The sequence below is a fragment of the Lucilia sericata genome, unplaced genomic scaffold, assembly GCF_015586225.1.
Source record: "Lucilia sericata isolate MDLA Ls3-8-SP2 unplaced genomic scaffold, ASM1558622v1 Contig001595F_arrow, whole genome shotgun sequence".
Taxonomy (NCBI): Eukaryota; Metazoa; Arthropoda; class Insecta; order Diptera; family Calliphoridae; genus Lucilia; species Lucilia sericata.
The window spans coordinates 57,044-82,869 of NW_023995512.1; the positions used below are offsets into that span (position 1 = coordinate 57,044).

General features: G+C 32.6%; 2 protein-coding genes across 14 annotated transcripts; one reads left to right on the forward strand and one right to left on the reverse strand.

Annotated features, from left to right (window-relative positions):
- On the forward strand, nt 1-10,390 carry LOC119612056. Of its 13 annotated transcripts, none has more exons than XM_037967769.1 (4): nt 1-239; nt 921-1,086; nt 7,950-8,191; nt 9,878-10,390. In XM_037967769.1, the coding sequence occupies exons 2-4, from the start codon at nt 990-992 to the stop codon at nt 10,085-10,087; spliced, it is 549 nt and encodes a 182-aa protein (XP_037823697.1). In that variant the 5' UTR covers nt 1-239; nt 921-989; the 3' UTR covers nt 10,088-10,390. The 13 variants fall into 13 exon arrangements, with proteins under 13 accessions (XP_037823697.1, XP_037823698.1, XP_037823693.1 ...); XM_037967770.1 differs by having other exon boundaries at nt 1-202; XM_037967765.1 differs by having other exon boundaries at nt 1-170.
- On the reverse strand, nt 10,382-25,365 carry LOC119612055 (rabankyrin-5-like). Its single transcript, XM_037967764.1, has 4 exons — nt 25,234-25,365; nt 25,084-25,178; nt 21,504-23,819; nt 10,382-11,148 (listed from the first exon to the last, which is right to left on the reverse strand). Exons 1-4 carry the CDS (start codon nt 25,315-25,317, stop codon nt 11,010-11,012), a joined length of 2,634 nt encoding a protein of 877 aa, XP_037823692.1. The 5' UTR covers nt 25,318-25,365; the 3' UTR covers nt 10,382-11,009.
- Nucleotides 25,366-25,826: the final 461 nt, after the last annotated feature.

The window sequence follows — 25,826 nt, forward strand, 5'->3', positions numbered from 1 at the left end:
GATGTATTTTTGGAACGACAAGCACTATTATATTAGACAGTTGTATGTCACTGCATATTAATCTAGTAAATTTTTCTGAACAATAATAGTAATAAGGAAAAGCAAATATATGTAGTACGTTTATGTGATTAATATTTTATTTTACCATTGAATGGAATTTTATCGGAACAGTTCAGTTACTCATTGTTTAAAAAATTTAAAAGTGGTTTATAAAATTTATTTTGTTCATTATTCATCTAGTAAATAAAACTTTTTTCCGGTTGTGAAAATAATTTACATCAAAGAAATTATCAATAAATAAAAGAATTAAAATTAAAAAAAGAAAAGACATCATTAACAACAACGATAACAACAATTGCTATATAAAACGGAAAAATATCAATAATTGGCATTGACCTCTTTCAGTTTATTTTTTGTGTGGTGTTTATTGGATTAATTTTTCTTCTTTGTTTCTCACAATTTCTTTAGATATTCTTGTTTCGTGTTATTTTTTGTTTTTACATTTGTTGTTTTCCTATACATAGAACGTGTTAGTATTAAGAATGTATCTAGCTGGTGAATGAGTGAGTGTCACTACAATCTAACGGATATATTCTATCTAAAAGATTTAAAATATTTTACGGTACATTTACGTAAAGTTTAAATTATTTCTACACGTCCATATGAATAAAAACCTTCATATGAATCTACATACATATATAGTACATGTGTAAATCCTACTCATGCAATTAATATTGTTATAGTGAATGAATTGAATTTTATGTGAATTGGTTTTCAAAAATTGGTTGTACGTGTACACATTGTAGAATCTATGTATATAATTTAGTCTTATAAGAGGAAAACCCCATGATAAACAAAGAATATACAATAAATATTTCCATAACATACTTTCACAACTCAAGAAATTGCCAATACAATAGCCTATTTTAGTATCATAATCGCAAAGTAGAAAAGTAGAATATCAAAAATATAAAGACTGAAAATCTATAATGGTGCATATAACGTTGAAATCAAATCAAATATTTACAACAAATATTGTAGCAAAAGTAATTCTTATTCTGTTGCTTATACAAATTATATTTACAGGTAAGTTCGCACGTGTCATAGATATGTACATAGATATCCGTGTTTTACACCTAAACTATTTACCAGAATAAAAATAGTATACATTATATTTTTGTATGAAGTAGTGTCGTTTTTTGAACTGAGGGCTACACATAATGCGTCATACTAAGTCTTATATAGATCTATCAAATTTCAAATATCGCTGTAGGAAATGGAACTAGCGCCAAACTAATATTTTACTAGTACAAAAATCACTAGTTCCCAACTGTAAACATTGCTATACCATCTTAATGTTCTAATTAACATTATGTGTTTAAAAATTACTAGTAACACTAGTTCTAAAAATATCTAGAAAACATATAGAAAATGTTGGAAATAGATTTACCTAACGATGCAAATTGACATCGAAATTATGTTACATTAGGTACATTAGCGCATGGTTATATATTGTAGAAATGCCCTTAGGAACATTATGAGTCTGTTTGTCATTAGAATGTGTTGGGTGCCGGGGCACTGTAATGTGCATTGTAATGAGTTTGCGAACGAACTGGCTAGATTAGGTTCGAATCTTGATATAGATGATAGGGAAAGGATGGTAAAACCACCCATTTGTCATTATTGTAGGCTCATATTCGTAAGAATACGAGACATAATAAACCAGTGCTGGAATAGTAGATTGGTTTGCAAAGTATCAAAGGCCCTATGACCTAAACTTGTTATAGTGGAATAATGCAGTCTAAGGATTCTGATAGCGATGCTAACGGGGACTATTGCAGGTTATGCAAAGATGAAGAGGAAGTAGAGTCGATCAGGCATATAATTTGCTACTGTCCCAGGATACAGAATCTCTGCCTGAAATGGCTAGGCAATAGGATCCATGACGAAATGGGGGATATTGCGGGTACTAACCCTCGCAGTCTACTATGTTTTGTCAAGGGAAATAGTTAGTCATTTCTTCGACTAGGCTTTATAGGGGGACAAAGATTTTCTCTCTCATCTATTTATAGAACAGGGCCAATGTACGCGACATGCGGCATCAGCATTGTCAGCTTTAATAAAATTAATACCACAAAAAAAAATACATGGATTTAACTGATAATGAACTGGTTCATATTTAGGTGAAACATGCTTGATTTTAACATTAGCGTGTCATTGGCGAGCATGTGTTCTTTTTTGGAAAAATAGTTCGGCATTCAAATGACTGTTTACAACCAATGAACATTCGATGATTCTCAAGCGAATTTTCATTGGCGCACTATATTTATTGTAAAATGCATTATTAAAGGTATTACAAATTAATTATTAACTAGAGTTCGCCCCGCTGCCGAAATTCGGCCGGAATCATTGAAGGGAAGATTGCATACTTATGCTACAAAATAAAACCCTACTTTTATAGTTCAAATGACTGAAAAAAGTGATTTCAATTGCTATTATCAAAGTGTATAACTTTCTTTGATCAACGTATTCTTTTAGAAAATGGGAAAAATTTTGGTTAAAATTCTGAAAGAAGTTTAAAATCTAAGTTCTAAAATTATTTATGCAACATATTTTTCAAAAATATTTGAACTTTTTTTTAAAGCAAAAACAATGAACATTTCTTTTTTCGATTTTTTATCCTATATATAAATGTTCATAAAATCTATGCAAAACTTACAATATGATATTTCCCTATGTTTAACAATCTGCCAATTCCTCCAGCAATCATCCATACCCCTTGTCGTAAACAATGTCGAACCTGCCCAGCACTATTCCTTTGTAACCTGTAATATTATTCAACCTATATTTGTATATCCCACCAAAAAAAAAAAAAAGACCTACAGAATGGTTGATTTTAACACAGATTATTTATAGGCGGAATGTATCTTTTATTTGATTTGGAAGTGAAATTGTAATTCTTTACTTTACTGTTGTTATGAGGAATCAGAAAATTACAAACCCCTAAAAAATATTTTGAATAGGCCTGTAACAATTGAATTCGAAAAATTATTATTTGTTTATGAAACTATCCAAATTTGTTTTTAAGTTTTTTTTTTAGCTGACAGATAACAAAAACATAAATAGATTAATATTCTCAAGAGAGCATAGAATCCAAACCTATTAGCTTTTTTTCAAAACTGGACATAGATTTTTATAACCAAAATTCAACATATCTTCTGTATTTTTATCTTTTGTAACTATGAATTTCCGCAGAAGGTTACTTGAAGTAGTCCTTCAAAAGTACATTGCAAATTATGATCTAACAAAATTTTATTTAAAATTCAATTTTTTAATTATTGCTATCAGGACTGTAAAAGGATTTCATTCCGATCAAAAGTGGAATTATTTCCGAGTTTTTGTTTTTTGAATAAAGTAAAAAGACCTTTTTTGGAATGAAACCACTTTCAATTTTTAAAGTGGGATGTTTTAAATTATTGTTTTTTTAAGTTTTAATAAATATATTTACTAAAATAACTCCATTTTAGATCGGAATGGGATTTTGGAACAGGGGTATATATAGTATATATTATCTTTGTAAGAAATAAATTAATTTTACTGTATTTAGTATAAAAAGTCCATCCTTCAGGTTTATGTTGTATAAATTCTCCCTTATAACACTCGATAAAGACTTCTTTCAGCTGACTTACTACTCATTTGGCTTTAAATGTATTTTAATCGAATTTAATAGTATATATTCTATGAAGCTGTACTACTTATATGCCTTTAAGCGAAAACCTTTTAATAGGCATTCTATTAGCTTTCGCGTAGAAGTGCATAGGCAAGAGAGATTTTGCAACAGGGATAGATTCTTGTATCTGGAGAATAAGACTTTAACGTCTCTTTACTTCAAGAGTTTGTCCATGATTTAGTTATTTAATTTTTCATAATTATTTAAGTACTTAATAAATTCCAGCCTTATATTAATATATGTAAGTTTAATAGCGAGTAAATGAATAATAAACGATAAATTGCTAAAGGTGGTATTAGACGACATGTATTTTATTCTAATACCACCCTAAGTAAGGGCAGCCATCAACCATGATTTGTATTTGACCCGTTTCAACATTTTTCTATTTTATAAAACATATAAGTAACCATCGCCTACACAAACTACAGTTTTCACTTTACACTACAATTTCAATAACCGCCTTTTTCCTAATCGGTTAGAATAACCCGAAAAAGAAGAATATCATCAAATCCTCACTGCGCTACTTATATTTTAACAGGATTTGTTTTTGTCCATCATTAAAATCTTTAAAATCAATAAAAACTAACATTTATGTAGAATTGTTGTCCCACCAATGTTTCCCAGGTCAAACATCATCATCCTCTTGTATCTTACATCAGTAATATAATAATATATCATTATTACATTCAAAATTTATCACTTTACACTTTTTAAAAATAAAAAGCAATAAAATCATATTTTCGCTTTGTCTAAGCCTGTCTGTAAACTTATTAGTTTACAAAAATCTTATTAAAAACAACAACAAAAAATATCATTGCAATTTGCAAAATACAAAAATAAACCATCAACAGAGAAGTAACATGTTTTTACACTCTCCTCTCTTTATTTCTACAATGAAAAAAAAGCAGTGTTGTTGTTTTGCTTTCTATTTTTTAATTCAAGCACATGTTTGTGTGATTGTGTATTGGTAGAAACTTTAAACGCTTATATTTCCGAAAATACTGCACCAATTTTGATCATATAGATTCTGCAGTGAGGCTCGCGAATCTGCATTCATCAAAAAAAGAATCAAGAAAATCGGTCAAGTAATAGGGCCGGAAAATGTTCCCAATCGTTTTGGCTTTGCGTATTAATATATATGATGATGATGATGATGATGATGATGATGATATTTAAATTATTTTTTAGCGTGATATTGATAAAAAATAAAACATTAATAACTGATTTTGAATTGCATTAAAATTCATTCAGAGTAAAACTACCCATTATATTTTAAAATTCGTTAAGCAGTCAGTCAACTTTGTTTTTTCCTTCTCTTAGTATCCCCACAGAAAATTTTCAGAGTACTCGGAATTGTAACCAATGTTGTGTGCCTTACTTTGTGTTACTTATAATTTGATTTACTTGTATATAAAATCTGGATATGAAGTTTCAATTTTTAATAAAATTTTGTTGCATTACATCTTAATATACTTGTGATTAACATTGTATATGAGAACAGAAAATTGAAATATAAAAAATCAAGTGTGCTGTTATTTAATCAACAAAAAATTTTTCATTTATTGAAAAATATTTTTTGGATCAACATTTTTTTAATGTTTAGATGAATTTTAAGCAAAATTTATTGCTTAAAATTAGGATCATGATCTAGCGATAATTGGAATGGCCTTATACTTATGAATGAATTTGTAGATACATGTATTTGTGTAGCATTTTTTAAAAAATATACATATTTAGATACTTCTTAATACACATGTATTTAACCTAGAAAGTTGTTGTAGACACTTTTTGATACACTTGTGTTCCAGCTAGAAAGGTGCTGTGGAAACAATTTTACTTACTAGGTATATCGGTAAGAATGTAGGAATAGCTACATTTCCACACACAAGTATATTATAAAAAAAGTATAAACTACACACAATATCGCAAACCAAGTATATCAGTTAGTGTGCCATTTTCAAGCGGCCATACCCTGTGTAAAGTAAGCCAGAGTGTGTGTAAGTTTGTAAGCACTTTCGAATACAAAATAAGCAACACAATATCAATGTAGTAAGCTATAAATTTTCTGTGGGGATGTAAGATATTAAAAATACTAATTTTAACAAATATTAAATACAAAAATTTAACAAAATTAATAGCTTTGCTCCAGAACTTTTCTGGCTAAAGAGAATTAATGAATTTTCTCTTCGTACTTATAAAAAGTACGGGAACCATGATAAAAATATGATATTTTTACCATGACGGGAACAGAAAAAACAAAATTTCTCTTTCAATAAATTTGTATTGAAGTTTATTCATATAAATTTCTATTAAAATTAAAATAAAATTGAAAAACTACAATCACACATACTTTTTTATGAAAATAAATCAAAAATATCAAACATTTTTTGTTTTCAATGTATTTTTTTAAACAAATAATTTATTTGACAATTTTTTTTTCTATTTGCCAGAAAAAAATGTTCTGGCTAAAACCTGCAAGTTCTGGCAAAGAGGAAATAATTTTAATTGCTCAAATTTGTTCTCTTTTACAATTTCTGGTAAAAACCTGCAAACTTGACAAGTAAAGGAACAAAGCTAATGTTATTTTTGATATTTATTGTATGAAATGAACATTTCCCTCAAATCCTATTGTCAAATATTACAATTCCTACAGTACCAAGCAAAAAAAAAAATAAATTGAATTGGCTGGAATTTTTCATGCCTTTACTTATGAAAAATTTATGTATTTAAACGCATTAAATATAATACGTACTAAAGAAATCATGAAAATATATCGAGGGACTATATTCAATAGTTTCTATCTGTCATTTTTATGAAAATAAGATTTTGATGGCAAAATATCCAGCAAACTATCCCGCATCAGTGGCATAAATTTCAAAAGAAAAAAATATTTTTTGGCAATTTTATAGCAATTTTTAAATTTCTCTATCTTATAAAAAGAAAAATTCTGAATGAAAAACTCTCTATCTTATTCAAAAATTGCTTCAAACTCTATTATTTTGGATAATTTTCTATTGCAAAACAAGTGCTTTTACTAATTTGGACATGCTGGACACAAATCCGCAAAATATTTGAAAACGGTTTAATAGTTTTCGAGATATCGCACATTATAATACTAATTTGATCAATTTTATTCCGTGTTTAACCATATAACATTGATTTTGGACCAAAACCTTATAATCTGCTGCTTTTTCAACAATTTGGTTTATATTACTTCATTAAATTGCATAAAATATTATATTAATTGATATTAAATCAAATAAAAAAATTTATATTTCTATGAAAAACTGTCTATCTGAAGGTTGTAAATAAAAATTTCGTAGAAAAAAAGCTCTATCTGATATAAAGTTGTGAATAATTCTGCAAATAATGCAAAATTTTTAATTCTTTTTATATAACAATTTAGAATATGGCCTTAAAAATATATTGTAGAAGAAAAAAATCAAAAATCTTCACGAACTAGCTAAATAAACAGTTTTTTTGCTCTCCTGAAAACTTGTGTTATTTTAGATAGAGACTATTGAATATAGTCCCTCGATATATCCCTTCTTTTTGAACAACTTCAACATTTTTTTTGCTGGGATTGCTAATATAACTCATTCTAAATGTCTTCCTAAATGCAACCCATTCCGCATTTAACAAAATTCATTAAAAATTAAAAAATTAAATAAAATTTTTAATTTAATAAAACGAGATTTATGTGTTATTATAAATAATTTTGATTATTAATACTATTTTAATATCTTTCCACTATAATATTTTTCTCAAAAATATCTTCCAAAAAATACATACAAAACAAATAGATTGAATCAATGAAACATCGTTTTCGAATCATCTAATTTGCATTGGTTCTATTATTCGAAATGTTAAAATCATGCACCTGAATCGAGCCACTTCGTCATCACTTATACCTCTGATTAAACTACAACTTTCTTATGTAACTTCTTACTGGTACATGCATGATTTTAACATTAGCGTGTCAATGGTGATCACGTTTTTATGCCAGTGTTTTGAATTATTGAACCAATGCAAATTCAATAATTCGAAAATGATGTTTCAATGATTCAAGTTATTTGTTTTTTTTGTTGTTTGTGTTTTTTGGAAGATCTTTTAAATATTTTTACATTCGTCATTAGCAATTTTTTCAAAATAGTTTTTGCAAATACATATAACAAAAATTCTGTTTTAATGTGAAATATTTTTAATTTCTTACTTAAAGGTTCCTCAAGTGCTATCAAATGTTTTAAATGTGCTGTGACAGTTGAAAAAATCTATTCATATTCAAAAAATGCCACAATTATTACACCAATGTGCTCAAAATTCGATGAATCAGACGAATACATAGTTGATTGTCCCTACTCCACGATGTGTCTTAAAACAATTTCAACACTACATCTACAAAATGGCCAGCAACAAGAGACATTTACACGTGGGTGTGCCCCGCAAAAGGATACAAAACAAGTATGTAAAATTAAAATTATTCAAAATGACTCATAATATAAGATAAACATAAATTTATATATATGTGTATATTAATTTACCCCTATTTGTATGAAACAAAAAAAAAAACTATATTTGCAATTAAAAAGATTATATTATTTTAAAAAATGTAAAAATAAAATTTTTGTACCTTAATTTTCCTAAAGATTAGTGATATGTAAGTCAGCATTTATCACTTATCTCTTAAAAATATTAAAGTACAAAAATAGAATTTTTATATTGATATATGATATATAAGATCGGCATAACTCAAAATTCAGATTTGTGTTACTTTATTTATTATGTTTAAAATTTATTACCGAAATAACCTCTTGTAGCATATGAACGATATACTAAAATTAATTAAATTTTCATTTTAATTGGAAATATGAATAACATTTTAAGGGGCCGACTTAATATACTTAATATGCATACATACGTATGCATGCATATTGACATATTTACATGTTTAGTTAGAAAGTTATTTTTCGGAATTTTGAGAAACGAAAACTACAGCTCGAGCTATTTAGTCATGTAATGAATACACAAATTTTTAATCCAGAGACTTTTCTAAACGAGAGCAGTGCTGAATCATCCATCACATCAAATTTTTGAGAGACCATACCATAAACTTTGAAAAAAAATCCGTTTTTAGTACAGCTCCATTCTATAGAATACTTTGGTTTCTGTTTTCGACCCTTTTGTTGGACTTTAAATCTGTTTTGCTGCAAACAGAATTTTGTATATTGATATTTGGAACAATACTCTCTCCTTCATTATTTTTATTTTTCTGTTGAAAAATATTCGTCTTATTAGTAGAGAATAATTACAATACAAAAATTAATTTCGTTAATCAAGGTGACTCGGGGGAGTTTTTTTCCAGTTTTTTCCAGTACCGAGCGCGTCCCCGGGTGGCGGATAGGGACGGTGATGGACAATCTGTCTCTCCCAACTATAGTTTCACTTAAGCTGAGGGAGGGCAGACTGTCCACCACCTGGGAACAATTTTCGATTCGAATTGAAATGTAGAATATCGGTAAATAAATATGTATTTGAAATTGGAATAATTTATTAAATAGAGTATGTAGTTCTAAAGTTTACGGAAAAGCACTGCTCTACTCTACACTAATGACTAATATAAAGTGTAACATTATTACATCCCACACTTTAAATTATACAGAAAAAAACTCCCCTAATAAACACATGAGAGTAACTCATTCAGCGCATGAATGGCATGATGATATACATAAAGTGGCGGAAAAAATAATAGAAACAGTTATATTTCGTGTGAAAAATTTATAGTCATCCAAAAAATACCCGTTATAATTTAATTAATATCTCAATTGAAATTTAAATCTACTTTCATTACAGGGTACATTAGGTAATATATATTTATATGGTTCTTCGTTAATATTGGGTTTTTCACCACTTTATTTAGTAGTGTAATACCAGATGGCTGAATCGGAGGTCCCACTTTAAAAATTTATTAAACAAAATTAAGAAACAATAAAATTCATTAATTAAAAATGTTAAGTTATCTATAAAATTCTAATGGGATGTTTTTGGATGACAATACATTTTTTATCCGAAATATAACCGTATCTATTTCCCCCCCATTGTATGTATGTACGTATATATAAAAAATATATATATTTTTTTTAATTTAAGGTCTTCAATAACGGTCGATGGCATCAGGAGCATTCAGTGCAAGAAGTCTACGAAGAAGGCTGCGGTGATATTAAAGAAAATACAATTGCTGCTTCGTTGAAAACTCTTTGTTACTGCCGAGGAAACTTGTGCAATTCGTCAAAACAGTTACTACTCAGTACGAATTCACTGACTGTGATAGCGTTATTAAGTGCTTTGCTATATTTATAAAACTATAACTTATCATGCATATACTAGTGAATTTAAAAGTGCTTTTAGATACTAGAGACGTTCGGTTCTATATTGTAAAATTCATGTATATACTGATGGAACATTTACTCGAATTTAAAACGAAAAACTTATAATTTATCTTTTTTTTTAACTAAGTATATAAAACTATTGTGTTCTTTACAAAGACTTGTAATTTTTCTCTCCTTTACAGTTTACTGTATATTAAAAAAAAAGTATTGTGATAATATGTATGTATATTCTAAATGTGTGTGAATAAAAGAACTGCTATTTAAACACATAAAATTATGTTGTAAAATTTATTTTTCTTTTCGTATTCAGTTAAAGTTTAGTAGTGGTAATAATAAACACATTAAAATTTGTTTTTGATAAACAGAAATGATAAAAACTTAAGTGAGTGTATATTAAACATCAAAGACAATTTAAATAGAATTTGTCTTAAAATAATAAGATTACATTATATACAAGGACCATATCTATCCAATATTCAAACAAACATATGTATGTATGTAGTATATGTGTACTCAAAATAGAAAGAAAAATATGAAAAAGAAATGTATCATCAATATTTATATTCCATATATGTATGTATGAATTCGTACGGCTATGGATACGAGAGTATAAACATTTAATATTTCAATCACTTAAAGTGTAGTTTAGTTTTCTTAAAATTATATAACATTTTAAATATTGTAATATTTTTTGTTATCTTTCGATTAAATCATACATAAAATAACATAAATAAAATTACATTTTACTTTAATATTTAAATAACATATTTAAGAATAACTAAGGAATGCACTGATCAGCTTAATATTATATTGTGCTGTAGCGTAAAAAACGGGTTTTATTGTAAAAGAAATATGGCTTAAGAACATCACGCAAATATTCGTTTCTCTTCTTTCTATTGCAAATTTCCATTTACACCTTGTAACACATCAAAACAGACGCCACAAACACGCACTGGCTTATTAATACCAAACTTCAATATAGGTACATCGTTATTGGAACACTTTGAGCAAACTACACGTCCACAATGACGACTAAAAATAAAAAAAAAAATAATAATGTAATCGGCATGTTTAAACGATGTTTAAAACAAAAATAAGGATATTATAAAAAAATTAGAAAAATAAAAATAGTCCAATCTACTTCGTGTCAACACTTGAATCCCTGATTTAACTAAATTTTGATTCTAGTCTAGATATTGTCATCTGAAACGCAAACGGCCCTAACTAACCAAAAATTCAAAATCGATTTTATTGTTGATTCTAATGTATTGCATTAAACAAATGTACAATGCTACAAAAATAACAATAAAACAAAATTATTGTACTTAAAATGATTCTGTATAAAATTTAAAATTAAAGTAAATTCACTTTTTTTGTCGGACAAAATAAACTGTAAATTTTATGTATCATTGTTAAAATTTCTTGTATATCAAAATTGTTTATCTATTTTGGTTCTGATTTGAATATTTGGATCTACTTAAGCCATTTTGGCATTTTTTTTACCATTATTATTCCCAGTCGCCTTCCCCTCCTCTTGTTTTCCCGCATACGATTATTTTCAAAAGGAATCCAATTTTATTCACTATTTCATCGGAATTTTTTGATCAATTTGTGGTCCAAAATTAATCTATTGGATTTAGGGCGGTGCTCTGAACAGGACATTCCAATTTTCCGGTGTTTTTTCCTACATAAATGTTATTTTTTAACTTTATCAAGTACTTAAGCTTATTATCTTGCCGTGATATGAAGTTTCCCAAGTCCATTTCTAAGGCACTTATCTTTAGATTTGAGTGTAATATGCTCACGTAGTGTTCACTAGACCTTTCTAAATACATTTCCCGTAGGTTCCCCACACCTAACGTTAAAAATTTAACACATACGAAGAGTCAACTGACCCATTCCTTGAATCTTCCACCAACTTATTTAAAAGCGCGGAAAGTTTCTTCCGATTTTAGTATTTAATTCTCGGGGGAGTTTTCCAGATTTTTCCTACCGAGCGCGTCCCCGGGTGGCGGATAGGGGGTGGTGATGGACCATCTGTCCTCTCCCAGCTTTAATTTCACTTAAGCTGAGGGAGGGCAGATTGTCCACCACCTGGGAATATTATATTCCCCGCGGACCAAAAAACTGGAAAAAAAAAAAAAAAAAACAAATATGGAAAATAAAAATAAAAAGATAAAAGTTACGGTGCAGGGCCTAAATAACCCAGTACCGGCGGCAAGTGTTGATCTACTCGCGAGTCACGTGTCGTCGTCATCCTGCAATCGTGAGCAGAATACTACTACGGAGGTGGGTACCTTGGCCTCCGTGGCGGACAATGCGTCAAGTGTACAGCATGCCGCTGGCAAAAATATAGGGGTGAAAGAGAAGGATGTACTCGGAGAGAGCTCTAAGCTACCTCAGCCTTTAAATATAGGTGAGGGTTCCGACTCTGAATCCTCAGATGATAATAATAATAATACCATTATAGCAAATCCCAAAAAGGATGAAGTAGAGCAAATGGTGAAAGAGGTGAGTGATAGCATAGCTAAACTACCTATTACTAAGAAAAGACTTTCTGGAGCACAGAGGAGGAAGTTGAAAAAGATGCTTCAGGAAATCATAGTTAGTCAATCCCACGACACTCCAAAGGAAAAATCGGACTCTCTCACAAGATCTGAGGCAAAAAGGATCAGGTCTCCCGAGGAGTTGACAACTGAGAATAAGCCTAAGAAGAAAAAGAGCTCCCCGTCTTCTAATACACAGTCGAAGCCAAGCCATACTTCACTCAAAGGAATCTCAAGTGAGAATCCTGCGAGTAAGGGTGACAACGCCAAGCCAGATATTCCGAAGACGAACACGTCGGCGAAATCAACCTCGAAGGTAAGGGAATCTCAAAAGAAGCCCCGAAAAACGAGGAAGGAGAAGCTAGACGGAGGAAAAGGTAAAGAGCCGCCATCTTACGCCAAAGTTGCCAGAAGTAGGCACCGGGACGATCTCTGCTATGCAGTTTACGATGCCGGTAATCCGACAGGCAAAATTCCAATAGACCAACAGAGTAAAATAGAAGACCTGGTCAACAATAAGATAGTGGACCATGCAATAGCTTCAAAGGGCAAACAACCAATAGAGAGCGAGAGCTGCGAGTTCAGCATGGGCGTGATGTTGATGAGGTTGGCATCTCACCAATGTGTTAGCACCCTAAAGAACTTGGTGGAAAGTATCCCTCCTCCCTGGGACGGCGCTAGGCTGGGACTGGCAAAGAAGAGCGAGCTTCCGGTGCTCCTAAAGTCCACTGTCTACATAAAAGGATGGGGCAGTAAACTGGCTAATGAACGTATACTGGAAATTCTTGGAGGTCAAAATGCTGAGCTGGCCGTGGAAAAATGGGATGTCTTTTACAGGAAAGAAGAACCTGAGGGAACTTTATTTGTAATAGGTATCGACCAGAAATCCATGGCTAGTCTTTCCAAGAATAAAGGTAGGGCTTACTTCGCCTCTAAATCTGTCATATTCAAAATTGGGAAGGTGCCGATTGGAAGGGCTGTTACAACAAGCCTCGAAAAGGACACTAAAAAACCTAAGACCACAGTATCCACTACTGATAACGTTGAGGAGTCAAATCCTAAAATCGAGGAATTTACCATTAACTCGCCAGAAGAAAGTGTAGTTGCCCTTCCCAAAATTGGGAAGGCGCCGATTGAAAGGGCTGTCAAAACCGGCCCCGACAAGGACACTAAAACACCTAAGACAGTACCCAAAGCATCATTAGCAAGTACTAGCAATGTTGAGGAGTCAAATCCTAAAAGCGAGGAGGAAATCACTCACCCGCCAGAAGACAGAACAGCAATGCTCTCCAGAATTGGGAATGTGTCTATTAAAAATACTGCTATTCCTATGCCTGATAAGGACACCGCAGTGCCATCAACAGTACTCACTGCATTAGTAGCCACTTCAGGCTATCCGGAGGAGTCAAATCCAAAGAGCGAGGAGGTGACCACCAACTCGCTGGAAGACAGTTTAATGGATGACCATGATTGAGGTTATCCAAATAAACCTCCATCGGAGCGAGACAGCTACCAACGCTCTGATGGCTAAAATCAACACAGGTAAAATACATATAGCTTTAATCCAGGAACCTTGGACGATTCGCAACAAGGTTTCTGGATTAAATCACGTAAATTTCCAACTTTTCTACGCTGATACAGGATCTCGCCCGAGAACATGTATCTTATGTCACAAGAACTTATGTTTTCTCCTCTCAACAGGATTATCAACATCGGATGCAACGGTGCTGAAGCAAGGTCGAGGCAACATATTCCTTGCATCTATTTACCTGCCTTTCGATTCTCCGACCCTACCACCAACGTCGGATCTGATGAAACTGGTTGAAGAGGCACAAAGGGAAAATAAGAAAATTGTAATAGGTTGTGATGCCAACTCGCATCATGTAGCTTGGGGTAGTACAAACACCAATCGCAGGGGACAAGCCCTCATGGATTTCTTTAATACTAAAGACTTGATAACATTGAACTTAGGTAATAAAGCTACCTTCGTCAATAGAATCAGAGAAGAAGTATTAGATATAACTATATGTTCAGAAGAGCTTATAAACGAAATTCAGGATTGGAGAGTTTCGGACGAGCACTCCTTTTCTGATCATCGGTACATAAGATTCAAAATACTAAGGCCACCACCAAAGCCGATAAAGTTTCGGAATAAGTCTAAAACTAATTGGACAATGTTCGGGGCCTTACTAAAGAACCGTTTAGGTCAGGATACTTTTCAATGTCGAAATAAAGAGGATATAGATGCCAAAGTGGAAACGTTCACAAGTGCCCTGGTTGAATCGTTCGAGGACAGCTGCCCTCTGCGAGAGCGGAGATCTGCCCAGGAAAAACCCTGGGTAACTGGGGAGATCCGGAACCTTGGGAAGACTCTTCGCAAACTATTTAACCGGGCACGGCGTAAAAAGACCGCAGTATACTGGGATGAGTATCGTAATAAACTTGGTGAATATAAGAAAATCGTTCGAAAAGCCAAACGAGACTCCTGGAAACTTTTCTGTGAACAGGTAGATAGCGTAAATGACGTATCGAAGATAAAAAAATTCCTATCCAAAACTCATGTCCAACCGGAATCTATGATCGATGACACGGGCAGGAGGCTTGAGGATATGGAGGAGACAATGAAACTCCTAATGGATTCTCATTTCCCACCCGGTATATCGAATAACATAGATGAACCGATATTGGAGGAAGGGGAGGGTAACACGGAAATAGTTATTACAACTGACATGGTTAAAGGGGCAATCAAGAGCTTTGCTCCCTATAAAGCTGCAGGGCCGGATGGAATTTTCCCGGCACTTTTGCAGATGGAGGCGGGACTGGTTTCCGTACATCTGTCACAGATATTCACTGCATGCTTAAAATTGGCATATACCCCAGTTAAATGGCAGGATGCAAAGGTAATATTTATACCCAAACCAGGGAAACCTAGCTATGCGACACCTAAGTCCTATCGACCGATAAGTCTTACGTCCTTCCTACTTAAAACCTTGGAACGGATAGTCGATAGCATGGTTAAAAGCAGCATACCATACAATGACCTTAAATATAAGCAGCATGCTTATGTAAAGGGACGATCGGTGGAAACCGCTTTAAATGAAGTTGTCCACTACATAAGTGAATCTTTCGATAGCAAACTGTATACACTGGCAGTATGCATTGACATCGAAGGCGCTTTCAATAACGTGCACACTGATACCCTTATCCAATCCCTAGACCAGTTTTATGTTGACCGGGTGCTCCGTAACTGGATCAACTACATGCTAAGGAACAGATGGATAAGCTGCGAGATGTACGATATAACTATCAGGAAAAAGGTATTTCGCGGTATACCACAGGGTGGCATTTTGTCACCTTTACTCTGGGTCACCACGATTAATAGCCTCCTAAGGACCCTAACCGAGAAAGGACTTAGACCTGTCTGCTATGCAGACGATGTCGTAATACTTTTAAAGGGAAAGGATCCAAATTACTTGTGTAGAAGAGCTGAGGAGGCTCTGAATACGGCCTTGAGCTGGGCTCAACCGAGAGGCCTCAATGTTAACCCGGCGAAGACGGAAATCTGTCTTTTCACAAGAAAGACAAAAATTTCTACATATACTGAACCTTGCTTCTTGGGCAAGAAGATACCGGTGACAGACAAAGTTAAGTACTTAGGTGTAATACTTGACCGGAAATTAAAATGGAGACACCACATAGAGGATAGGATCAACAAGGCACATCGGTGCTGGGCGATATGTAGGAGAACCATAGGCATGAAATGGGGTCTTAGTCCTACTATGACAAATTGGCTTTATAAAAGTGTAATTAGACCAATTCTAGCTTATGCTTCAATAATTTGGTGGAGTGCTTTGGACAAAAAGTGTAATATCAAACTACTGCAGGGAGTTCAGCGTACATGCTGCTTGGGTATAAGTGGTGCCATGTGTACTACTTCAACCAAGGCTCTGGAAACGTTGCTAGATATTCCACCCATTGAAACATATATAAGATATGAGGCGGCGCTTACAGCCGAACGGCTCTTTACTTTAGGCGAACTGGCCAAAAACGGTTATAGGACACGTCATCAATGTATACTGGACACATTGGAAGGTTATACACATTCATCGGACGTGCCTGATCGCATACCAGACACTGAATATGTCGGAAACTTTGAAACGCTAATCCCAGATAGAATGTCTTGGTCAAGCGGAACATTAGAGCAAATACCAGTAGGAATCCGTTGCTACACGGATGGCTCTAAATTAGGGGACAAAGTGGGTCTGGGGTTCTATATTGAAGACCCAGAAACAGAAATATACCACCGTTTACCTAATCATAACACAAGCTTCCAGGCAGAAGTACGAGCAATAACGGAATGTGTAAATTGGATTAGAATAAATATGGCGCCCACAGGGCTTAATATATTTACCGACAGCCAGAAGGCAATTTGTGCGATATCAGGTGATAGAATTAAATCTAAGACTGTATTGGATTGTAAGAAAGCTTTAACTGAATACTCTCCCAGAGGTAAGGTTCACATCATATGGGTACCAGGCCACTCGGGAGTAGTCGGCAACGAAAGGGCGAATGTAATAGCTTTAAAGGGAAGGGAGCTCGATGTAGTTAACCTGACAAACGCAAAACCATTCGACGCAACAAAAGCTGAATTAAAAATATGGATGAGAGAATCCCATAAGGCCTCTTGGAATAATGAAACGGTGGGTAGAACCACAAAGATTCTATGGGGTGACCCTGATGAGAGCAAGACGAGAAATCTTCTCAAAATGAGCAAGTCTGAGGTTAGTATGATGGTACGTATTCTCAGTGGACACACAGGATTACGAGCACATCTATACAAAATTGGACGTGCGAATTCAGACGAATGTAGAGCATGTGGAGAGGACAGTGAAACTCTGGAGCACTTTCTTTGCCATTGTCAGGCATTCGTCGAAGTTAGATCCAAGTATCTTGGAAGTGATGTTATTCCAGAAATAACATTCTTAACCAACACCGATTGGAAGATTCTTAGGAATTACGTCCAGGAAACTGAGTTTCTGAACATGGAAAAATAATACATTCAGTGAACAATTTTTTTTTTTTTTTTTTTTTTTTTTTTTTTTTTTTTTTTTTTTTTTTTCTTGAATTGGAGCGCACAACAGGCCCGATAGTGGCCTAGGTGTATTTCTTCGGATTTGATGTAGTATACATCCTCCTATCAACCTACCTACCTACCTAGTATTTAATTTTGTATTTTTTAGCTCAATTTTATGGAGTTGGTCAGATGAGTTCCTATTTGTATCGAAAATTTTAAAATGTCGACAATGAGTGAGAGGTAAGCCATTTAATATACAAAACTTGAAAAACAATGCCCTGGTTTTTAAACATTAGCGTGGAGGGTTATCAGCATTGGTACATTATTCAACTTTAGGAGCGGGAATCTTAGTGAAAATGGAGTAAGTAATTACAAATAAGCAATACACGAGCATATTTAATAAAAATCCTGAAATAAATGGCGTTAAAAATGGTCTTGGGAGATTTCATGTCTCAACAGATTCATGACTTCAAACACACAACAAAAAATCGTTATTGTACGAATAAAAACACTGAAAAATTGGAATAACCTGCTCAGAGCACCGCCCTAAATCCAATAGATTAATTTTGGACCACAATTGATAAAAAATTCTGATGAAGTAGTGAATAAAAATGGATTCATTTTGAAAATAATCATATGCGGGAAAACAAGAGGAAGGGAAGGCGATTGGGAATAATAATGGTAAAAAAATTACCATAATGGTTTAAGTAGATCCAAATATTCAAAACAGAACCAAAATAGATACAAAATTTTGATATACAATAAATTTAAATAATGGTATATAAAATTTACACTTTATTTTGTCCGACAAAAAAGTGAATTTACTTTAATTTTTGACGTTATACAGAAAAGTTTTAAGTACAATAACTTTGTTTTATTGTTATTTTTGTAGCATTGTATATTAACTTAACGAATTTAAAAATTTTTTCTATATTCAATAATCATTTAACAGATTTTTCGCTGATAGAATATAGTATTAGTACTTTTGCACTTTATTTTGTCCGATAGTGTATGTACAAGGTAAAAGGTCCAATTGATCCATTTTTATATACGACATTGTCAACTACCATAACAAACGTTAGGTTTCACTATTAAACTATTTGTTTGCTGAATAAAAATAAATTGCGCTGATAGAAACAAACGTTTCAATGTAAATTGTTTTTTGCTTCTCCTGTAAATTTTTTATGTTAGATAGGGCCGTTTGCGTTTTAGGTGACGATATGTATGTATGTATATTAGACCGACTCACAAAAAATGGTGCTTGAGTTACCCCCCTCAAAATATTCGATGTTTCCCAAAATATTTTGGGTTCAGAGTTGTCCGTTCGTGAGGTGGACAGTTTTCAAGAAAATATCCTATGGGGGACACGATTTTTCATATTCAATTCAATATTTTATCCAGCTTTAAAAAATCTTTGTTTTGTTTTATGATTGTTTCCAAAATATTTTTAGTCTATCGATGGCCGTTCGTGAGCTGGACCGATTACAAAGTAGTCCCTTTTCAGATATTTTCTTAAATTTTACAGTTTTTTTCTTAAACAAAATATACGAAAAGTGGTATCATTTGAAAGGTTTTATGAAGTCACGTCTAGTGGTGTGCAAATTTTACAAAATTGTGTATACACTTTATTTATATTAATGAAAAACCTAATTTTAAATTTTTTTGTTTTATACATCATTGGACGGCGCTTTAAAATCCCTTTTAAACGATACCCCATATTGGATATATTGTTTCAAAACAAAACTAAAATTTAAAAAAAAAATATTCAAATATCTTTTTTTAATTTGGTCCAGCTCACGAACGGCCATCGCTAGACTTAAAATATTTTGGGAATCATCATAAAACAAAACAAGGTAAATTTTGAAAGGGGTAACAAAAATGCGTTTTTGCTTTCCATACACAGTGAGTCGGTCTAATGTATATACAAACCTTATGTATAAAACAAAGTACAGCTTTAAACATTACGTGTTGTTCATGCTCTTAGTTTTTATAAAAAAGCAAACGAAGTACAAGAACAACGTATACATGTATAAATCATGGTCCGAACTTTTTTGTCATTTTCAAACCATTATAAAATTTATAGTTATGTTGTATTAAAAAACTATTGGTACAGAAATTATCGTGATTATCTCTAGTTAATATATATATATATATATATATATATATATATATATATATATATATATAGATATATATATATATATATATATATATATATATATATATATATATATATATATATATATATATAGATATATATACATATATATATATATATATATCTATATATATATATATATATATATATATATATATATATATATATATATATATATATATATATATATATATATATATATATATATATATATATATATATATATATATATATATATTAGTTTTATTTTAAATAGTGCATTTTTGTGTATTCCAGAGGTTTCCAATTGTAATAAAACTTTTTCAACATTATTAAGAGGTTTTAAATATCCTCTGAATCTTGTGTAATTTTCATTTGAAAATGTCATTTAATGGATCAGTTATAGGAAAATAGAGTAACCTTCTGCGGTTAAAAATGACCTTAAGTCGTTCTTGTCATTTTAGAATCGATTTCCAACATCGACATCTGGTGGATCCAAAATGGAATCCGGCACAGGCGCTGGAGTTTATTTGGTAGATTCCGATATAAATGTGTCGTATAGACATCCGGATGAATGTTGTGTTTTACAGGTAGAGATCTTAGTGATCTGGAAGGCTGTGGAATTTGTTCCATATTTGGAAGTTTTTTTTTTCATTTTTCGCACGAATTAAATTTTATTAAAACCTTTTTCTTTTTATTTATGTAAATGTATGTAAATAATAGGGTTTCAATTATTCGTCTTTAAAATTATGAAATTATAACATATATTTATATTTAGATTTGTTTTACAAAATATTAACATAATTTTAATGTACATATCGTCATCTGAGATGCAAAAAGGCGTAACAACCAAAAATTTTAAAATCGACTTTTTGATTGAAAATGGACCACTGCATCAAAATATATGTTGTCGAAAATTTTTAGAACTCTATGGTCAAAAACTCCGATTTTATTGACATGAAATTCAAAAGGACGTAAAACAAATTAGTGATTTCCACAAGTCTGAAAGTCCTAAAAAGCAATATAATAGAAAATGTTTCGCGGTACAGTCATATTCAAACCTATTTATTGATGTTTGGAGATACATCTTGTAAAAAATTACGTTTTTATAGAAACAATTGTTTTCATTTTATTTAGTTTTTTGTCTCTCCTGTAAAATGTTTAAGTGTTGTTACGCCCTTTTGCATTTCAGGTGACGATATAATAAAATATTCGTAAAAAGTTACATTCAAATATTATTCAAATATATGTATGTATTGTAGATTTTGATTATATTGTAGAAATGACAAACGAAATCTCACGAAGGTGAATGTTATAATAATGTCAAGGTTTATTGGATTACATTATGTCAGTATGTCAACCATTAAAGTCTATACTTATACTAGTGTGCGTCCCTACCATGTTGCCTATATTATTTGAAATTGTCAGCACAGGGAAATTTCTAAGAGTATATTTAATAATATAATCTAAAATTTGGATTCCGAAGATATATGTGGGCTTTCAAAAAACTAATAACGTGGTTTTTTATATCTTTTAATGCTCTGTTCGACTTTGCTTTGTCAACTTGCATATTTGCAAAATATGTCAACAGTTATATCGCTAATGTATATGCTATGTAATATGCACTTACCAGTGATGTTTGCGCATTGTGAGAGAAAATTTAGTGTTGCATTCCTGACAAAGATCAGATTCTGACCATGGTGATTCTTGGGGTAACTGATCTAGAAGTTTATGCAACAATTGATCAGTGGCCAACTTAAAGTTAAATATACTTATGCCTTCGCGATTTTCGGTGCCTAAACAAGCCCCGTTTTTCACGAGCACTTTACAAAGCGGCGCTTGTCCACGCATAAAAGCTAACAACAGCGGTGTATTGCCATCCATGTCTGGGGCATTGAGTGGGTATTTTGGCATGCACTCAATAAATAAGTCACATATAGCAGCAGCATTGTTGTCCTCACCGGTACGACATAGTTCGTGCAGGGGGTTACGCCCTTTGTGGTTTACGGCTTCGGCATTGATACTCGATTCGGTTAATAGTTCTCTTACGATAGCCAAATGACCACCACGAACAGCAATATGTAACGCGTTGTTACCCTCTCCATCGACAGCATCGTAATCAGAGCCATTTTGAAGTAGCGCAGAAACGGCAGGTAAATTACCACGCTCTGCGGCAATATGTAATGGTGTTTTCTGCACTGCATCACGTTCATTAATACGAGCTTCAGCTAGAATAAGATTTCTCGTTATCATTTCATTACGCGACGTTGCCGCCAAATGCAATGGCGTTGATTGGTTGGCGTCGTGTACACGTGAATTGACATCAACTTGAATAGCCAAAAGGAAAAGAACGCTCTCGAGGTCATCTCTCATAATGGCTAAATGCAAGAAGTTTCTGCCTCTTGAGTCCATTTGTTCGGCAGCATTTGGCAAACGATCTAGAATTCGTTGTGCGGCGCGGTGGTTTCGAATTGTTAGAGCAGCCGCAAACGGAGTGTTTCCATTTTTGTCACGAATTTTTAAATCAATTGCCGGATGGCAGAGCAAAATGGTAATGATTTCTTCGTGTTGATTTTCGATGGCAACATGTAGGGGGGTCTTATTTTCCGCATCTAAAGCATTTACATTGGCACCATGATCAATCAAGGTCTGTAGGACTTTTGTCAGGCCCCATTGAGCACATAAATGCAATGGCGATGCCTTATCTTTGGCTTCGTCTCCACCCTCGCCATTTGCGCCTGGCTGACGTGGAGAATCAAGATCGCATTGACTGCGGATAAGAAAAATAGCTGCAGACTCTTTGTTTTCATCTATTGCTCGATGTAACAAAGTTTGCTGGCAGCCATCTGGCCCAGGACCCCAACAATCAGTATCGACTCCGTGTCGTACTAAAACATGAGCCACATCGTCATATTCCAGCTCCAATGCAGTCCAAAGTGGCGCATCGCCCTTATTGTTAGGGGCGCTTAGGGCAACACCACGGGTACACAGAGCATCTACTACCTGAGGCATATGACAATGAATTGCCAACTGTAGTGGCGATTCTTGTTCTCCTGTTAGTGCATTCATATCTGCTCCCTGTTGTAATAGAAATACCGCCGTGTCTGAATCATGATTTAAAATTGCTTGATGCAGTAGCGTCATATCTTGTCCATTACGAGCATTAACATCGGCTCCTCCTCTTATTAATATAGGCACTAAATCTGTACGGTTTAAGAGTAAACTGAGACTTAATGGAGAATCGCCGTTTGCGTTTTTGCAGTTAAAGTTTGGAGCTTCCTGACCACCCTTACTTTGGGGTAAGTTACCATTGTCCCCTAATACAAAATTAGCAAATATCTCTATAACAGTAGCTGCATTTGATTCTACTGCCACGTGCAATGCTGATTTCAAATCAGAGACACTCGACTGTATGTTTGGAGAGGCACCCGCCCTAAGCAATTTATCTGTTAATTTTGGTAGATTTTTCTCAGCGGCTATGTGTAAAGCGGTCCATCCACGACTGTTTATATGATTTAAATTAGCATAATCAACAAGGAACACTGCAGAGTTTTCAAGACCACGTTCAGCCAAGACTTGCAAAAGATTATCATGAGTTTCCGATTTCAAGGGATTCGGTCTGGCACCCAATTTAATTAATTTATCTGCCAATTCCATGTCGTTGTCAGTGATTTTCGTGAGACTTAATTCCAGAGGGCATTTTTCATCATTCGTACGAATATTTATATCAATATTAGGTACTCCGAGTAAAATATCCACCATATCACGGTTGTTCGACGCTATAGCTAAATGTAATGGGGTTTGGCCTTGACGATTTTGCAAGTTAATATTTGGTTTCATAGATATAACTTTTTTACCAATTTCTATCATATTTGAAAATACTTCGGCATCCGTTTCTTTAGGATTATAGGCACATAAGATGTGTAAAACAGTATCTGCGGTTGATCTTGTAAAAAGATTCGAAAGTAAAAATTGCACAATAATATTAGTTTCATATATGCAATAAATAATTGAATGTAAGATAAATTAATTTATATTTTATGGATGTATAATATATAGCTAAATATAGACTTATGTATGTACATTAGAGTGGCCCCAAAATGGAAGTTGCTGATGTTCCCACCGAAAATGAAAATTAAGTTTATTCTAAGATTCTCAAAATATTTGTCCTGACGACAATATTTAGTGAGCTGGATCAAATCATAAAAACCTTTATTAAGGTTTTTATGATTTGGTTCGCTGGATCTTTGCTTGGCTGGCTCTTTTTATTATTAAAAAACAAAACAACTTACTCAACAACTTCTTTGTAAGAGAAATTGCAAGTAATTCTTTAACTCACTATTTGTAAGTGAGCGTGAAAGTATTTGCCTCCAATGACATCACCGTGTTAAAATAATGAGTTAAAATGCTAATGAAGAAGTAGCGAAATGAGGTTTCATTAGCTTTTTAACTCATTACTTTTCAATGTAAGTTTTTCCTGGGATGTTTCTCATATGAATTGTAATTTAATTTTTATCGAAAATAATGGACATACGTATGTTTTGTAGTCCTCAGTTCAAAAACCACGAATTTTGGATTGTTAGTCTTGGAGCGATATGTATGTATATGAGTCTCAAAAGCAATGACAAAAAAACAAAACAACTTACTCAACAACTTCTTTGTAAGAGAAATTGCAAGTAATTCTTTAACTCACTATTTGTAAGTGAGCGTGAAAGTATTTGCCTCCAATGACATCACCGTGTTAAAATAATGAGTTAAAATGCTAATGAAGAAGTAGCGAAATGAGGTTTCATTAGCTTTTTAACTCATTACTTTTCAATGTAAGTTTATCCTGGGATGTTTCTCACATGAATTGTAATTTAATTTTTATTGAAAATAAAGGACATACGTATGTTTTGTAGTCCTCAGTTCAAAAACCACGAATTTTGGATTGTTAGTCTTGGAGCGATATGTATGTATATGAGTCTCAAAAGCAATGACATCTAAAATTTCCTTAATTTGTAGGTGTATAATTTTGAAACTAACAAATTACCACGGAATTTAAAATTCTATTTAGTTGGTGTCAAACAAAACTTATTTCAAAAACAATAAATAAAAAATTTCTAAAATCGCAGTCTAATGTACATAACTAAACCATTTAATATTGCATTTTGAAAATCTTTGTCATTCATTTTTTTCAGATGAGTTATTATGAATGGACATAATATTACCTTGAGGTTAAATCTAATTCACAATTACGTTCCAGCAAAAAGTCTGCTGCAAATTTATCTCCCCTCTTAACTGCATCTATAAGTATAGTTGAACCCTAAAATAAATATTTGCCTTTGTGAATTGTTGATAACATCTAATAAATAACAAACCTCCGAGTCATAAGCATTTATATTAGCTGATCCACTTTTCACTAGCGTTTGGGCTATTGGTAAGTTTTTAGACATTAACGCCATTTGCAGGGGTAAAAGTCCTTGCTCTGATAGGCTGTTTACTAATTCGGAAAGCTGAAATCAAGAGAAAATATATAAATACTGCTACAAACACGCACATTATGGAAGCAAAAGTTCAAACGCCAATTAGTACTTAGGGTACTTAATAAAAATTAAGATAATCTTATTTTAGTTTGTATTTATTGTTTTCCATATAAATTTTAAGCTTCATGTATATTCATGTATTTGAACATTTCTTTTTACTTATATGTATATAGCACGGGATATATAAAAGTACATATAGCCCGGGAAAGGGCTGAACCCACTATCAAAGAATTTTTAATCGTTGTTATCTTCAAAAATTAAGGCTTCAGATATTAAAGGAAACTTATTTTGCAAGAATATATCAAAAATTAAAGTGTTTCTATACGTTTGATCCCAAAAAAATATCGACTTTGCAATGAAAGAAAATAGTCCCTAAAATGTACCATTATTACGTCCGAGTTCGGCAACTTCAAACGTCTAGTGCAAAA